This window comes from Miscanthus floridulus, chromosome 6, assembly GCF_019320115.1.
Source record: "Miscanthus floridulus cultivar M001 chromosome 6, ASM1932011v1, whole genome shotgun sequence".
NCBI classification, from domain to species: domain Eukaryota; kingdom Viridiplantae; phylum Streptophyta; class Magnoliopsida; order Poales; family Poaceae; genus Miscanthus; species Miscanthus floridulus.
In genome coordinates, this window is record NC_089585.1 from 139,475,436 (window position 1) to 139,493,535 (window position 18,100).

Genomic DNA, 18,100 nt, shown 5'->3' on the forward strand with positions numbered 1-18,100 from the left:
CGCTTCATCTTTTGTTTTCAGCAAATACACGTAACAAAATCTAGTGCAATCGTCTATAATGTCATGAAGTATCGTCTACCGCCTTTAGTCAATTCGCCATTCATTTCGCATAAATCAGAATGAACGAGTTCTAATGGTGCCAAGTTCCTCGCCTCAGCAGCCTTGTGAGGCTTGCGCGGTTGCTTCGATTGCACACACACCTGGCACTTAGAATCTTTGACTAAGTTAAATTTTGAGATTAAATTTAGATTTGCAAGCCGCGTGAGACAGCCAAAATTAATGTGACAAAGTCGTGAATGCCATATATTCGACTCATCCAAAACATTAATATTGTTCACCACTTTATTACACACATCATCAAGCAAAGATAAGCGGAACAAGCATCCGCAATCATAACCTTTTCCAACAAATATTCCATGTCTCGACACAACATATTTATTGGACTCAAACACAATTTTAAAGCCATCGCGACACATCTAAGAAGCGCTAACAAGGTTCTTTTTTTATGGAGGGGACATACTGCACGTTCTTTAATAGCACCGTCTTTCCCAAAGTAAACTTCAAAACGGTCGTACCAGCACCAAGAACACGCGCATGCGAACTGTTTCCCATCAGCAAGGCTCCACTCCTGCTGGCCTGACAGGAAATAAACAAAGAAACATCAGCACACACATGAATATTAGCACCACTGTTCATCCACAACTCAGGTGAAAGACAAACGGAAAGAACAAAGGGTAAAAAATTACCATACCCAGATGTTCCTCCTCCAGTCTCGCTAATGACCACGTTTGCTTATTTCTTTTCTTGCTTATATTTGCGGTCTGGGCACGCACTTGCCCAATGCTCATCACTCCCGCAAACAAAGCAACCTCCACCTTTCTTATTGTTTTTCTTCTTAAATTGTGCAGTTTGCTTATGCTTTGCATTGTTGTTCTCTTGCATGTTCTTCTTCTTTTTATTACGAGATGCAAATGAGTTTTTCTTCTACACCATATTGGCGGCGGAAGACTCAACTCCTTTTTCACGATTGTCTTTTTCTCTCGCCCTCTCCTCAACATCAAGAGATCCAATAAGCTCAGCCACGCTAAACTCTTGTCTCTTGTGTTTTAGAGAAGTAGCAAAATCCCTCCAAGAAGGTGGCAGCTTAGCGATTATACCGCCGGCCACAAACTTGTTGGGCAATAAACATGGGAAATGTATCGACAGCCAAGAACTTTTTCTCCTCATTAGGAGTAAATTGTTCAGGCTTTCCCTATGCAGCGTGAAAGCAGTTTATCGCAGTCAACCACAATACCATCTTGGCACGCCATATCATGAAATTCTTGCCATCAAAATTATTTGACTTCAAAGCAGCAGCAAAACCACTGACAGAAAATTGTCTAACATTAGGTTTTTGGATTGTTAGGAATTTAGGCAATTTCATTATCAGTTTAATCCAGAAAAATAACATCAGTAGGTTTGTGACGACATATATGTGCATGTGTATATTTCTTATGAACACTACAGCATGCAGAGATGACATACTGGTGAATACAGTAAAAACACAAAGTACAGAAATCACAGAGATTAGACTGTACCCAGCGGAGAGTCCCATGCCGAGGGCATCGGAGGCTCCATTCGCACTAGTCGACATAGTGCGTTGCTCGAAGTCGTGGACCACAGTCGATGCAGGAGGATGTTCGCAGTGCAGTCCCACGAACGGATCACTAGAAAGAAGACGCCTTGACGTTCCGCAGGCAATCACCTGGAGGAAGATGTACGTGGACGAGCAATCGCGGATCGCTCCCCAAAAACGTAATCGCCGCTCACCCCGTGTAGGGTTCTCAGACGGACGAGGGTTCTGGAGGCACCTGCTCTCCCGCTACTCCGTGCGCGCAGAGTTACGGGACAGGGAAGCCAGGAAGCTGTTGATCTATGGTTTTCTCGGGAGTGGTTGCCGGAAGGACCTTTTTTTGGACTGACGAAGGACTCGGGGAGGAGAGAGGCAGCGGAGAATCCCAGGAGACGGAGACGGAGAGACGGAAGCGGAAGGGACGGTAACTGCCGCTATCAGTTCGCCTCCACCATAAAGGGGAGTAACTCCCGTTGTTATGTGGATTAAGTGGCAAAAGACTGGCCACGCCCGCCGGCCTCGGCCTCGGCCCGCAGCCACGGCTCGGCCGACAGCGGCGGCGGCGCGCGCGTGTGGCACGCCTTTATCCTTTTCTCAGCTTGTCTATTTAGATGAATAATTTTCAACCATATAAGCTGAGTCAGCGTTCAGTCAAAATCCCGTATGGTATTAAGCCATACAATACTTAATGTTACGTACCATAGAGTTTTATTTGATTTATTAAATATTATATGGACCAAGCCCATATTATATTCAACAGGATATACAAACCTTAAGTGGCAAGGAACAATGCAGAATCATATCCTGTGGAGAAAATTTTCTATTTGACACCAGAAATAATGTTGCTTTCTTATTTGACACCGAAACTAAAATTCTTTCCTATCTGTCCTTCACCCGAGTTTTTCTTTCCCATTTGACATTTCAGTCAGTTTGGACGGCTAACGGTGTTAAGTCCTAGGAGAAAAGTCCGTTTTACCCCTAGAGTTTTTTTTACCACATTCCATGGTTGACATTGATATCTTCTTTTTGAATGTTTTTATCTCGAACTGCTATATTTTTCTTTTTGCTTTTGTAAAATAAATAAAGGAATGAACATAATCTTATATAATTACTTATAATTATATCAGTTCAATATCAATCCGTTTAATCTTAGCCGTAGATCACGAGATGGATGGCTCAGTTTTGCTGCTGGTGTGAGACACGTATACGTGTATTCATAATATATAATGAATTTATGAGATTATTTTTCTAAAGGAAAACAGCCATATAACGCATATGACGTCATGATGACATCAAGCAAAGAAACACTGGGGCAAAACAGAGCACAGCTTGCGGCCGGCGTTCAGGGTTCGCAGGCACGCGGCCATGGCGGCCTCTCCCGCGGCGGCGCGGCCGGGGCCAGAGCTCGCAAGCGCGGCGACGGGATGGGCGCGGCCTCGCCGGAGCTAGCACGCGCGACGGCCTGCTGTGAGTTGGTGCTGTGTCCTCGGCGCGCCGGCCCTGCTCGTGCACGCCTTGGTCGCGCTGGCCGCCCTCATGTCCGCGATGGCCGGCCTCGAGGCCGCGGCGCCCAGCCCTAAGGATGAACAGCCACGACTCCCAGAGACTACCGAGTTCATTTGCTTCCCTCAAAGGGCATAACGGTCTTTTCTCATTGCCTCACTTGGACAACTAACGTTAGTTGCTAACAGAACTGACGGAAATGTCAAATAGGAAAGAAAAACTTAAGTGAAGGACATATAGGAAAGAATTTTAATTTCGGTGTCAAATAAAAAAGCATCATTATTTCTGGTGTCAAATAGGAAATTTTCTCTATTCTGTGCCCTTGGAAACAAGAAGGGAAGCGCGGACATCGTGAAGTTAAGAGTTATCTTGCCAATAAGATAGAGCTTCACGTCTTTCAGTGCCAAAGCAGGCCAGAGGAAAAAAGGAATCAACCTCCCCCGAAATACAAAAGTCTGCAGATTCATGGCTATGAACTCTATCTTGCTTATCTTACAGTATGCGACGTGCAAGTATAGCAAGCGGGGCAGCGGACGATGCACCCTCAATTCATCATTATCCACATGGCATCTAACTATACTCAACCATTCAAGATTAGAGCAATTTGACAACATATCTTCAAGAACTTTACGGGTGACGCTCACCACATGTAGATCAAGCTTCTTCAGGTTGGGGAAACCGCAGAATTGGGAAGATGATTCAAAAGACACAAAGCTAAGCTGTAGGTGTTGTAGACGGGATATGCTTTCGTCATCAAACAGCTCAATGGGAAATCTGTACCTATCAGGACGAAGCCCCCACCTGGCCGGGAGCAAGTCAAGAGCTAGATTCTTTGCTCGTAAGGATAAGGCAAAATTAACCCAACAGTCGTGATGTTCAGCTTGCCGTGATATTGTCCAGATATTGTTTCAAACTTGACCCCAAACTCTTCAACCACCTTGCCGTGATATTGTTTCAAGACTCCATTGACATTGCCAATAAACTTCCAGAGTAAGTGTTGTGTTCCAGCCACATCTTGGTCGCACATTGCGGCACCATCAAATCTGAGTTTGGGGCAAACTGTCCAGATATGTTTCCACTCATTTGATAAAACACTAGTTCTTACCATTTCCTTAGGTGGCAATTTTGACAGAATCGTGCCTAGCACATCCTGCAACGAAGGAGAACAGACAATTAATTCCACAGGTTGTTCTAGCACAACCTCCTAAATACATCCATAAACGTAATTCAGTACATACCACAGGAAGGTCCGAAACTGGATTTGTGCACTCCTCTGTCTGAAGACAGGCTTCTTATGGCAACGCTTCAGTCTTTTCCTTCTGCACATAAGATGGTCCTCCATTTTGATTCTGCAAGAAACAGTGCCATGTGAAAACATATTGCTGAAATCCTCTAGCATAATAAAACCATAAAAAAAAATCTCTTTTTGACAGATCGTGTATACACACGTACACGTATATATAGATGAAGGGGTAAACCCAAAGCAGCTCGGTGGGGAATACATACAGAAAGGAGAAAGAGAGTTTAGCTGACCTTCCGCTGCAAGAGACGCTACAGCCGCTGTGCTAGGACTACAAGAGGCGGCGCTACAGATTCCTCTGGAGACGCGATGTGCAGAAAAGAAGATGAAGCGATGAAGCCCCGGCTCGGACAAATATATAGCGAGGTGATCTGGAGTAGGGCCCGAGGACTCCGATTCATAAGAGGAGCGTAGCCGACTATGTATGATTCCGTAGTCTTCCGCTCCCTCCAAGAGAAACACGGATTCGGCCTGATACGCCGGCGATACGGTATCAGGAACGCGCGAAGGTCGCGGACTCGGACTCGTCGGCGACCGGGGGCGGACGGCGGCGGTACGCGCCGGCGGCCGTGGACGGTGGTGGAAGGCGGCGGCGGGCAGTGTCACGCCCGATACTCCGATTCAACCCTGCGCTTTCCCTGCCCCTGGATGCTGCACCAGCACCACTGCCGCCGGTAGCTTGGGAGGACGAGGAAGAGGCATTCGGCAGAAGATACGACGAGGTTGGAGAGGATGAAGTTTTTTTTTTTGTTTTTTGGATGAAGGTGAAACAGAAGCTAGTCGTGGGCTCTACACTCTATGTTGAGTGATGGGCCTTTTGGGCCGGGTGGCCTGTTAGTCATTTTGGCTTGACCGGCCTCCACTGCGATTTTTGGGCCAGATTGAGCTTATTCTGCTCCAATGGTGATGTAGAACTAGGCACCTTTTCTTTTTTGAACAAGGGTACATCGAACTGGGGCTTGGAGTCAAACCGGTGCTCATCAAGGCTTGCCCTTCTTTGATCATGTCGTAGGAGTGTAGGACAGCCCTACTCGCAATAATTTAGCGATAATATCCTCTCCATCTTAAAAGAACTTATTGAAATTCTAGTACATACTATGAGGTTAAACAAATGACACATGTAATTAACCCTCCTTTGATAATGGGAAACATTATACTTACCTTATTTTGAGGTTGATGGTTAAGTTGACAGTAGGTATATTAATGACTGATACATGTGTAATTGGTACTAGGACAGTTAATTCAACTAGAATCCTTTATAATCTAAGATAAATTTGGTTAAGGTTAAACAAATATTGTAACGTCTACTCACGAAGACATATAGACGACGACAAGGCTTGCAGATTGTTTCTTGGAATTTCATGTTCGCTGTTGGGCAGCACTGCATGGCTGTTTGGACCTAAAGTATAAAGAAAATGAGGTCGATTTGGTTTTTCCTTTCCCCTTCTACCTTTTCTTTTCCTTCCGATATCCTCTACACTTTGAAATTTGAAGGGCTCTCGACTTAAGCTAAATCAAAAACCCTCTCGATTACTGCTCAGTCTGTTCAAAATTATAAGATATTTTGACTTTTCTATATACGTTATTTTTGTTATGCACTTACTACGTTATATAATAAAATTAATATATTAAAAAATCAGAATGTCTTATAATTTGAAACTAATGGTGATAGTAATTACTATCGCCATGTTCTGCAATAATTTGTCTCTAGCCCCGGCAAAACTGAAATTAGATCTGCCACTTAATATTGACCATGGCAACAATTATATATGTGTGTGAAATGAGCATTGCCGTGATAGTTAGATAGACACGATCAGATTTTTTTTTTAATGATGAGACACGAGGGGGTTTCCCCCTACTGAGAAATGACAGTGACACGATCTCAGTAGAATTTGACGCGGGCAAGCAACGCATCAGCTGCTTCAACGCACACATTTGCTTCTATGGTTCCGTGTTTGCATGATCCATCCAAGCACAATGCAAGCCTCCAGTCAGTATCTGTCACGTTTTAAGATGGGATATCATCTGTCACCTTTGATTCCATCAACTTAAGCAGCCTAGACACATTGTACCTGTACATGATTATTATGATATACATACTCGATGTAGTAGTGGCAAGACGAGGTCGCCTTGAAAATACATATACTGCTACGTGTATTAATACGTTAAGAAGCTTTCAAGCAACTACATGCATGTCGACGAAAAAGTCAAACAGGATAACCAGACCTGTAGTTAACATTAAATTGGTACTAGCAGGTTACCAACCCAAGTAGCAGCCTCTCTAGTCTCTACTCGAACAAGTCGATTATAAATGTATCTCTCGGCGCACACTATATATAATAAGGTTGGTTGGTGTTCTTCTCTCCTGACCAGAAGCTAGAGTATAAGAGCAGCATTCGAGATATATCCAAGCGAGCACGCACGAGCCGAGCAAACTTGCTGCTAAGTACGACGTGTACAACATCTTCGAGTTCGAGCAAATGGGAGGTGTGCACGGTGTCTGCTATGGCGTGCTCGGCGACAACCTTCCCTCGCGTGCGGACGTGGTGCAGCTCTACAAGTCCAACAACATCCAGGCCATGCGCATCTACTTCCCGGACCAGGCCGCGCTCGCGGCGCTCCGGGGCAGCGGCATCGCCGTCATCCTCGACGTGGGCGGCGTGGACGCGGTGCGCGCGCTCGCCAGCAGCGCCTCGGCCGCCGCGGACTGGGTCCAGGCCAACGTGCAGGCGTACCAGCGCGACGTCCTCATCAAGTACATCGCCGTCGGCAACGAGGTGGACCCCGGCGACGGCGCCGCGGGGCTGCTCCTCCCGGCCATGCGCAACGTGCACGCCGCTCTGGCGTCCGCGGGGCTCGACGGCAGCGTCAAGGTGTCCACGGCGGTGAAGATGGACGCGTTCGCCGACACGTTCCCTCCCTCCCGCGGCGTGTTCGCGCAGGGGTACATGGCGGACGTCGCGCGGTTCCTGGCCGACACCGGCGCGCCGCTGCTGGCCAACGTGTACCCGTACTTCGCCTACAGGGACGACCCGCGGAACATCAGCCTCGAGTTCGCGAGCTTCCGGCCCGGGGCGGCCACGGTGACGGACGGCGGCAACGGGCTGGCGTACACGAACCTCCTCGACGCCATGGTGGACGCCGTCTATGCGGCGCTGGAGAAGGCCGGCGCGCCCGGCGTCAAGGTCGTCGTGTCGGAGAGCGGGTGGCCGTCGGCCGGCGGGTTCGCGGCGAGCGTCGACAACGCACGCCAGTACAACCAGGGCGTGATCGACCATGCCCGGCAGGGCACGCCCAGGAAGCCCGGGGTGCTGGAGACGTACGTGTTCGCCATGTTCAACGAGAACCAGAAGACCGGGGACGAGATCGAGAGGCACTTTGGCTTGTTCAACCCGGACAAGTCGCCGGTCTACCCGATCGCCTTCCGAAACTGACACGGCGATGCTTTCACTCGATCGCTATGTGTTTGCCACGAACTGTATTTTTATTTAGTATATATACGTCAATAAATAACCTATGCATGGTTTGTGTTGTGTAACGAGAAGTACAAAATAATGCATGCATTGTATGAGCGTGATTGTCAAAAAGTATCTGTGCGTGACACTGTCCATGGTATTGGCTTGTCGCTGTTATGTTGGTTATATCCAGTATTTGTCGAATGGGAGGCATATGGATATTGAAACATCTGGTCAGGCATTTGGCATCGTATCAAGTCAGCTATTATTGTTTTAGCTGCATATTATGAAATCAATTTTTTTTAAGTGATGGCGAGACATTTGCTTGAATTATTATTAGAAAAAGAAAAGAAATGGGGGTTAAGTTGAAAACAAGACAAGAAAAGAAAGAAGGAAAAACTACTCTCAAGTCCCCAGACTCCCAACACCCAACAACAAAGAGACATATTCTGAGGGGCTGTTTAGATTACAGGAATTCCAAAGGAATTCTAAAGGATTCACCATTCCTATATTTTTACTCCTGTAGCAGCGTTTGGAACGGAGGATTAATCACTTCCTTTCCAAAGGAATGTTACGTTTTGGAGGAAAATGAACATCCAGTTCTACCTCTTGGTTTTCTTTTCTTCACGAAGTCCAATGCAACTGAAGCACAATGAGGCATTGTTAGCATGTCTGGTGGCATGCAAGCTGGCCGAAATCTTGTATATAAAAGCCTAATAATATGCGTTAATATTTATACTCTCAAGTTTTAGCACGGCTTCCATTCCTGCGTTCCAAACGCCAATGTTTTAAAAATTCCCGTGTTTTTCATTCCTCTGTTTGAACGTACATTCCTATCTCTTTCCTATGTTTTGTCCAATTCCTCTGTTTTATATTTCTGCAGCCCTGAATTCTGATCCAGTATGTCGACAAAGCCGAGGTTGCAGCAAGAAAGCACCGTACCCCCATACATTGGCGGATCCAAGGGGGGGGGGGGGGGGGGCTGCAGCCCCCCCTGTGAGCCTTAATTCCTCCTTAAATTACCGTAGCATTAAGCATAAATCATCATTAAATCTTCATTATCAATCAACATGTCCATTAGTTAGCCCCTTTGATCTCATCCTGGATCCGCCACTGCCCCCATATACTTTGCTTCGTGTAGCTACGCTACAATCTGTGCAAAGGTGGGTGGATCGGAGTCCCCAGCTCAAGATTACATAACTTGCATATCGGGTCATGGGACCAGCCTCTCTTTGGAGCAGACTGTTAGCTGTTAGAATCCTGTTGCGTAGCAAATTCCAAGCAAAGAAGCGGCACTCTGGTTCCGCTTTGCCCTTTTCAGATGGGGAGAGTTTTAAGGTTGGTCATGCTGCGGTGGCCCGTGGCCCTGACCCTGACCCAATTCGATGGCCACGACCATCGGCTAGGAGTATGTACAAACAGTGAATGGAATCCTCTCTTTTGCAGAAGTCTAATACATATGCACAATATGGTAGCTACCTTGCTTGACCCGTAGGACCATACACTACATTACAACTGCAGCAGCAGATGGTTCGTAGATTTGGGCCGCTGTGGCATGATCATGCCCAGGGTGGAACACCTTTGAACTTGCGCCTGCCTAGAGAAACGTCAGGCCTGGCTCACTCTAGTCGCGATGGCAGAAGCATACTCGGAGATCGTTGGATCAGGTGACTGCCGCAGGTGGACGATGACCGGGAGCAGCTCTGAAGACCGGAGAAAGTTCCTGCAGATGGCGTGGTCGCACATCTTGCGCAGGGCGAAGAGCACAATTCTTAGCGGCGATTCAGTTAGAGCATCTCGTCTGCTGGGGCTCAGGGCAACGGTAGAGTAACTGCCGACCATCTTCAGCAGCGCCTGCACAAAGAAATTGGGATATAAGAGTTATATGTAACGAAGCCTTGAAAAAGTTATTCACCTGGCATTAATGTTATCCATCCAATCTTCATAGAACACGAGACAAGCATTTTTCAGCAGACAGCAGAGTATGAAAATGAGTACTGAGCAAGACTAGACGAACCTGAATTGCACCTTGGGAGACAATGTCTTCGCAAAGTTTGTCAGAGTTCCTCACTAGATTACTGAGCGCGCCTGCAGCGTTGCCTTTGGTTTTATCCTCCTCAGGACCAAGTAGTAAAGTGGTGAGTTGAGGTATGGACCGTCTCAATTCTTCATACAGCATATCATTATGATAAGCAGCATTGCCAACCTGACATGGCAAGAATTGAACAGGTAGCTCAATCTGACTCTCTTGAAACTGGACAGGAAAAAAAAATCAACTCTTTCAAAGGCAGTTTGCAAACTTACAGCAAAACATGCAAACTTTCGCGTGCGCTTGTCAGGATCAGAACACCTGTCAACCACGAGATGGATCACCTTATTTGCTGCCTGTTACCAGAAAACACCAAAGTTAATATTACTGGCATACAATTTCAGTCTGCAAAAGAATTAAAATATACATATTTCCTTACAAGTGGGCCATAAAAGTAGGAGCTATGGCGGCACATGTTGCCAATGGCACTGCAAGCTTTTGCCCTTATATCAGCGTCTCCATTTGATAAGAAGTTCTTCAAAAATCCAACAAGTCCAGCTTTATCAATGGGTACATAAAAGTCCTGTTGGCCACAAGCAAAATGTATCAGTTTGTATATCCAACAAAGTTTTGACATCACAATACAGAGATGACGGGAAATGACAAACCTTTGACATGCGAGCAAGGTCAGAAATAATCATGAGGAAATCAAGCAAAGTCTCCTTTGCTATACGACCCTCCAGTAATGCTGCTACTCTACTTGGATCTAGAAGACCTTCTTTATGAAGCTGCAAAGCAAGTGGCCTGTAGCCTGCCATTTTGGCCACAATGGCCAAGGGCCTACCTAGATCTTCCATGTCGACATAGTCAAGACAGCACAGCATACATCCAGGAATGCCAACCTGTACAAGGAGAGACAAATCACAGAAATGTTCACTGATAAAAAAGAAAAAAGTAGAGCCAACGAATCAGACCTCTAGTAGAACTTGAATGTACTGAGGCATGTTTTGCTCGATAGTTTTGAGCATTTCCTTATTCTCAGTACCAATGTGCCCACCAGGTGATGCAACATTAAGCAGGAAGCCACTATTGATGGATGCAGATGCTGACGGCATGTTTGGAGAACTCTGCACTGCAACAAATGGAAATGCCAAGATATCAACAACTGAGTTTATCAGTTCCCGAACTCCCCTCTTCCCACCACCAAGACCTGTCCAGGCTGCCAATGCCTTAAGGTGTGTATCAGACAACAAGTCAGTTAAGAGCTTTAATTGTTCCCTTCTATACAAAATTTCACGGAAAACTCCACCAGGAAGGCATTGAGATAAAGCAGAAAGAGTCCAGACAACTCCCAATGGAGACAACCCACTGCGGTTTGTTGAACTATCTTTCCCATCAGATATCTCTTTTGAGAAACCATCAGTAAGCAAGCGAATTAGGAGCTGTGGGATGCCAACTGAGCAGGCTTGTTCAATGGCCAATGGCCCGCCCCATTTCAACCTTGTCTCTAGCAATCCAATACTTCCATCGCGGAGTCCAAAAAGATTCAGAAGACCAGCATTATATCGACAGAGTGCTTCGCTTCCATCAGACAACCAAAGCTTCAGCAGAGTATGCAGTGTTGCCATACGAGGAAACAAAGCAAGGGCGGTTTCACAAAGAGAAGATCTGGTTTGTCCGCCATTTTCAAGAGAAACAAGTGATGAGAGCGCAAGCATTGCTGATGCACAGTGTGGCTGCAGGCAACTCTTCACTGTATCATCAACTGATGATAAGTGTGCAAGAACTGAGAGCCGGGACCGCTGTTTTTTCTGGGAACTTGTTAGGATAACTGATGCTGAAGACTCTCCCTCTGATTTCAAACATGCAGCTATTGTCGCTAATGCAAGGCAGCAGTGCACTACAAGAGCATGAGGGTTGGATAGTTTGCATTTCTGATTGCTATTCTGCTTGGATTCCTTGTTTAAATATGATCCACACAGTGACAATAAGGAAAACATGTCAGATACTATTGTTCCATCTCCACCATATTCTACTGCATCAACATCAGATGGTGAATTCCATGGACAACACATAATGGCACAGAAAGACACATTCTGCAGACAGGCCCTTGAGATAAGCTGAAAAGCAACATGTAGATGTAATAAGATTCAGTACTACAATAGAAAGATGTAAAATCAGTAAAAAAAAAAAAAAAAACTATGCTAGTATGCTGTATTATTTTATCGCACTTGAAAATGGATTTAGACGCCAACTTATCTATTTAGAACTGAAGAGTATGAAATGTGCAGTGTTTGTTTATTTAGACGAAAACTTATCCATCCAAAGAAATTTTGAAATGGGATTTTTCACAATGTTGCTGCAGAAAGTGCAAGTAACCAGAAGAGCCATGCCATGTAACACTGGGAGGTTAAGGCTAAGACAGTATTGATCAAGGCCAGGATTCTGATTCCAAGGTGGCAAGGAGTAACTTCAGCTAGTTCCATGTGCCACCCCACGTGAAATTGTTGATAACATATTTAGTTTAATACATATCCAATTGTCAATGCAATAAATTGCAGTTCCAAGATACAAAAATAAAATAAAGATTTTTCCTAACAGTTATTGGTGCAAAAGAATGTTGGGGTAACACCGTAAATTCTACAGTTAAGTTCTAGAAGAAACTAAAATCTACATTTGTTAAACATACTTCAATTCTGTGATAGAAAAACACACGATGATACTTACACCATGCCAGTACAAGTACTGAATGGATAAACACAACTCTGTATCGTTTTAACATTTCACTTGGACTACAGAAAGGATATATTCCACCATGGGAAAGAAACATGTTGAAAAACATATGGCTTCTAGTCAAACACATCTGAGAATTACCTGAAGACAAGCATGAATAGCTGATTCTAGACCATTATGCAAGCAGTGGTAAACTGCAACCTGCATTGGTCGTGAGGCGAGAAATGATTTGACAAATATGTTAATCAAATTGGTAGAGTTTGAATCTGCCATTGAACCTTGCTCTTGCATTGAGTGTATTTGTCGCCATGAATTAGCTAAGGGAAATGAAAAATGGTGTGCACCGATGGACATAATGTCAACAGCATGGGCTAGGTACCAAATAGCCTTGCATGCCTCACAAGCAGCAGGCACCATGTTCGTAGAACCTGATATTGTGTCTGAACCCGAAGCTATCAGACATTCACACAAGAGTTCAAGTAGTTGTGACGTCCTCGCGTGATCAATGACCTTGAGGAGACTTTCTTCCACTGGCTTTGGGTCTTCAGATGACATGCTTGCTTTCAACCCAGAGATAACCCGAGATAACATCAAAGCAAGGCAGGCAGTTGACTCACGAGATATTCTTCCAGATGGATCCACTGAAGAAACCAGGATCTGCATATTAAAACTCATAATCAAGGTAAAGAAGGGGAAATGTAACTGACAATAAAACCTGAAGTTGGCATCAAAGTGTTACCTGTGAATAAAGCTCATATAGGGCTAACCAGTGTCTGTCATAAGAATTTAAAATAACTTCATCACTTGTATCAAGTAGTTTCCGTGCAATTGCCAGGCACTGCCAACAAAAAACATAGTTATACATTGCAAGTTATATCAAGACATCCCTAATAAAGGAAGAAATAATTTTCTCTTTCCAAAGAGGAGACGCTGCTTTTATTTGATTTGCTACTTTACTTGGATGTTGCAATATTTTTTATTGTGAACACAAGAAAACACAGAATTACTGCCAAAAGTACCTTCACCACAAGTCCATAAGCATTTGAAAGCTTAGTTTTGATAATGAGATTTGTAAACTCGAGAAGCAGACTTATGTCAATTGCGGCATAAGATTGGCATGACCCGGCATCAATCAAATTTTTAATAACTCTGAGTGACTGATTTGCTCCATCAATGTTCAGTTCCCTGTAAAAGTTGAAGCAAGCACAGGTTGAAGTTAGGGAGTAGGCATGACGAAACCGGAAGAAAAACTGCTGAGAGGATGTTATACAGTTGTGTGGAGCAATGTTCCCATTCAAATATTCTATCTGTTGTCACACCTTTATACAGCCCAAATGCTTTTTAGATAAGAAATTACTACTGAACTACTGTAAAATTAGTAGAGTGCATACATGATAGTATGATAGTGATACAAGGGAAACTCTAGAATTACTCTAGTACCCATGACTACAATACCCTTAACAATACACTAATATTGCAACCATGTTACTCTGCAATAACCATTTTTTCCTTCGTATCTGATCTGAAGTTCTGAACAGACCACAAGGATTGGAAAAACAATGAATCTACCTGGGTGAACTTGGAGTATTAGTAAGCCAAACTTTGATAGGGCTGAGAATGGTTGACAGTGCTTCATTATCTTCAACAATGCTCTTTGCACCTTCTACTGTTTGTGAGGCTTTTTCCAGTTTATCCAAAGCAGTACACTCTGCAACGAAGTATTTAGAAAGTTCATCTAACTATGTACTTCCAGGGAAGAAACATGATTGTTCTGATCAACACCACTGCCCAAAAATACTACCAGAAGTCAGAATTTGGATATTAACTTGCCTGAGGGAGAGCAGCTTTCAGGAATAGCACCAGCAGGTGAACCATGACGGTCCTGAGTTGCTTGCATAGGGCCATCCAGTTTTCTGTTACCTTTAGGTTTATCGGAAGCATTTTCCCTATTGGTAGCAGTAATTTTACCTGACAAACATTAAAATCAGTTCAAGATACAGAACTTTTGGGAAAATCCCAAAGAAAAAGGATATAAGTTTATACTATTTAAATGCCTACTTTGGGGGCCAGCTGGGGAAGGTTGGTTCCTTGATGTTTGTGTTTCTTCTGCTTTCTGAGTATCTTCAAAAGGTGCAGGTCGAGACTCCTGAGTAATTTATGTGGTATTCAAGGCACTGATATCTTCAAAGACTAGGATTCCATAATTTATTTAAGCACGTGACCAAAGATACTTACAGGTGCCGATCCCATTGAATCATCTTTGACAAATGGGTGCTCCAACAATGCTGGCCAGGTTAATCTACTTTGAGGCACCTATTACATACCATGCAGCATTAGAAAAGAAAAGGCACAGATGAACTCATTATATGTGATCTGGTGGGGAAATGCCAGTTTATGACCTTGTTGAGTAAACCCTTCAGGAAGCTCTTAAAGTTTGTGCTCATATTATCTGGATATTTTACAGGATCCTAACAAATCGATGAAATCATATAAATCAGTTCTGAAAATTAAAAGACACAATCATAACAAACAGAATAACTAAATAAGCCTGGTAACCTTGACAATGTGCCGGATAAGTGCATAGACCGAATTTGTATAAAAAGGGGGCTGTCCAACAAACAGTTCATACCTGGTCACCAAACAACAAATTTAGCTTGATAGATAGATTATCAAACACAAAGCAGAGTAGATGGCACCAAATTGAACCATGTGCTAAAGGTTAGCAGTATATTAAGATTACAGTCGCACAAGGAATGTGATACAATAGCATCCAGAATGTACTAGTATGAGAAGATTGCAAAAGTAACCAGGTCTAGATAGGAAAGCGAAGATGTACGTACAAGATGACCCCAAGGGACCATAAATCTGCTGTGTGGTTATATGGCTGTTCCCTCACCAGTTCTGGAGCCATATATAAAGGTGTCCCTGCATAGGAAAAGCAAGCTTAGTGAAATGAAAGGTCGGCAAAAAGAGCTCGTCAAAATATATCTGTAGGATCAAACAATATCAATATAGCATATGCCTCATCAATGAGCTACAAATATGCAACAAGGACCAACACAATTCACAGACCAACACAATTCACAGTGTACAGCTATGTGTCTTGGAAAGTAGTTTGAGATAAACTCTCTACACCGAAAAAAAAAACTCCAAAACTTGAAGGAAACGTAGACAGAGTTCAGATTCATAAATGAGCTATGTACCAAAATAATACAGATTTAAGGAAGATGACAAATATAACAACACAGCTTAAATGCTTAATCACATAAAAAAAGGGCGTACCTAGTGCAGAGAGCTCCCGCTCTATGCGGGGTCTGGGGAAGGGTGTCAGTGACAAGCCTTACCCTCGCCTGTGCAATGCGAGGAGACCGCGACTCGAACCCGGGACCTTCCGGTCACAGGCGGTAAGACTCTACCGCTTGCACCAGGCCCGCCCTTCAAATGCTTAATCACATGATCATTAAAATTTGCTAATTGCTAAGACCTTAGTTTAGCAAATCAGAGTATCAGAATGTAGTAGATCTACCAACAGGTAACAAGTGGCTAGCAGAAGGCTTTCTATGACTCCAGAGATCTGTGATTGATTATGAAATGAAGTATTCAAATTGGCATATATAAACTTAATCTACAAGCTACAAGACAGGGAAACTATTTTTCAAAATGTCAGCTACCATGTGAAGATGAAAAATAGATACCTTTAATGGAGCGCAATACAACAGTGTTAGCTGACATAGCACGAGCAAACCCAAAGTCACAAAGCTGTAAATAGGCAAGAAACAGCATAAATGGAATTTCAACCATTGTAGCGCAATGGATAAGAATCACAACTTGAAGACAAACAACAGTGGATAAGTGAACATTAAAGGCAAGAATCAATGCCGTCAGAGGAAAGCTCAATCTAATAAAATGATTAGCCACATCATACTATAAGAAACTTAACTGAAAAATTGAAACATACCAGATGGAATCGCATTGAATCATGAAAAATAGGGTTGTGTGTACATTAGGTATAGCAAATAACTGACAATTCGACAATAGATTAGCTACAGCAATACCTTGAAGCGTCTACTGTACATTGCACACTTAAGAAAAACTTAAGACGGTCCTAATAAAAACTTCAGGATTCAGGAATGCAAAAAAAAAAACGATAACACATTGACAGATTATGTGTGCTAACATGGAACAGAAATTACCTTTACAATAGATCCTTTCCCGATAAGAATGTTCTGAGGTTTCATATCCCGGTGAATAATTCGATTGGAATGCAAGTAATACAATGCTTTCACCTGTAATGAAATGTGCTGAAACCATGAAGGGAAGTTGGCCAAAACAACTGGACTGCTATGGCGCGGGAAGAACTAAGTGCATACCAGCTGCTTAGCAATAGCCTGAACTTGTTCTTCTGGAAGGCATTTATCATCCTCGAGCACCTCAAACAGTTCTCCCTGAGACAAGCATTTTCACTGAAGTTAGCCAGCTCCAAACAATTGAAACCAGTCAAAGATGAGAAAGGACAAGGTAAGCAAACTGAGTTCTTGTGTACCTGAGCAAACTCTGTGACAACGCAAAACTCCTGAGGGGTTTCAAAGGCATCGATCATTTCAATTATGTTCTCATGCTTGAGTTTCCTTAGGATCTACAGAATTGTGTACGACAGCAAGCAGTGAGATGGTATTACTATAATGAGATAAGAAACACTATTGCTTAACGCTAATTTGCTATGTACTACAGTTGCAAGCACAGCCGAATCGCAAGCAGACACCACACCAGAATTATAGTTTTCATAGCCACTCCCAATTCTTTGTTTAACAACAAAACACCCAAATCCGAAGTACATGTAGAAGAAAATAGAAATGGTTTACCTCAATCTCCTGCCTAAGGTTGTGTATATCCTTATCGGTCTTCCCGTGCTTAAGAATGAACTTCATGGCGACCGTCTGAATTGGAAGCAAAACAGGAGAAAACAGCCTCTATGAAATCCAAATCACACAAAGGAGTTCATGTAATCATCAGATGGGCCCAAATCGAGCGGGTCCAGCACACTGGAGGAGAGGGGACGCTGACCTGGCGAGTGTACTTGCGCCTGCCCTTGTAAACCTTGCCGAAGGAGCCCTCCCCGACGAGGTCGATGACATGGTAATCCTCTATCCCCATCTCGTGCCCAGCAGGCGCAACAATCTTTGCAAAATCAAAGTTAGTCGGCAGAAGATGCTTGTAAATAGATCAGATCCGATTACAACTAGCCGTTAGGGTTTGGATGCTCGGTTTCGCACAGCGGGAAGGGGAGAAAAGGCGGCGGGCGTACCTGGTGGGTGCTCGTCGCCGGCGAAAGACCAGACGAAGGCCCGGGCACCTGGCGTAGGGCGGCGGCGGCAGTCGCCCACTCGGTTTTTTTGAAATTTTGCCCGCTCCTCAGTCGTCGCCACTCGCGGAGAGAGAGAGGCCGAGTGAAACAGAGAGAGACAAGC

The 18,100-nt window shown here is 44.1% G+C and overlaps 2 protein-coding genes and 1 long non-coding RNA gene across 4 annotated transcripts; 1 reads left to right on the forward strand and 2 right to left on the reverse strand.

Annotated features, from left to right (window-relative positions):
- Nucleotides 1–3,431: 3,431 nt before the first annotated feature.
- LOC136457127 (uncharacterized) lies at nucleotides 3,432–5,101 on the reverse strand. The gene is made up of 3 exons (XR_010759678.1): nucleotides 4,649–5,101; nucleotides 4,354–4,464; nucleotides 3,432–4,265 (listed from the first exon to the last, which is right to left on the reverse strand). It is a non-coding gene; the product is annotated as an uncharacterized lncRNA (long non-coding RNA).
- Nucleotides 5,102–6,633: 1,532 nt separating this feature from the next.
- LOC136457126 (glucan endo-1,3-beta-glucosidase GV-like) lies at nucleotides 6,634–8,096 on the forward strand. Its single transcript, XM_066457170.1, has one exon. The coding sequence runs from the start codon at nucleotides 6,896–6,898 to the stop codon at nucleotides 7,847–7,849; it is 954 nt and encodes a 317-aa protein (XP_066313267.1). The 5' UTR covers nucleotides 6,634–6,895; the 3' UTR covers nucleotides 7,850–8,096.
- Nucleotides 8,097–9,287: 1,191 nt separating this feature from the next.
- Nucleotides 9,288–18,097, reverse strand: LOC136459882 (serine/threonine-protein kinase TIO). Of its 2 annotated transcripts, XM_066459735.1 has the most exons (23): nucleotides 17,938–18,097; nucleotides 17,697–17,810; nucleotides 17,495–17,569; nucleotides 17,176–17,268; nucleotides 17,003–17,077; nucleotides 16,826–16,918; nucleotides 16,328–16,391; nucleotides 15,473–15,557; nucleotides 15,189–15,261; nucleotides 15,032–15,100; nucleotides 14,868–14,945; nucleotides 14,691–14,778; nucleotides 14,463–14,600; nucleotides 14,202–14,340; nucleotides 13,652–13,817; nucleotides 13,372–13,470; nucleotides 12,774–13,289; nucleotides 10,874–12,019; nucleotides 10,568–10,801; nucleotides 10,339–10,482; nucleotides 10,175–10,255; nucleotides 9,888–10,076; nucleotides 9,288–9,724 (listed from the first exon to the last, which is right to left on the reverse strand). In XM_066459735.1, the coding sequence occupies exons 2-23, from the start codon at nucleotides 17,784–17,786 to the stop codon at nucleotides 9,479–9,481; spliced, it is 3,981 nt and encodes a 1,326-aa protein (XP_066315832.1). In that variant the 5' UTR covers nucleotides 17,787–17,810; nucleotides 17,938–18,097; the 3' UTR covers nucleotides 9,288–9,478. The 2 variants fall into 2 exon arrangements, with proteins under 2 accessions (XP_066315832.1, XP_066315833.1); XM_066459736.1 differs by lacking the exons at nucleotides 16,328–16,391; nucleotides 16,826–16,918; nucleotides 17,003–17,077; ... (2 more) ...; nucleotides 17,697–17,810; nucleotides 17,938–18,097 and adding an exon at nucleotides 15,915–16,252.
- Nucleotides 18,098–18,100: the final 3 nt, after the last annotated feature.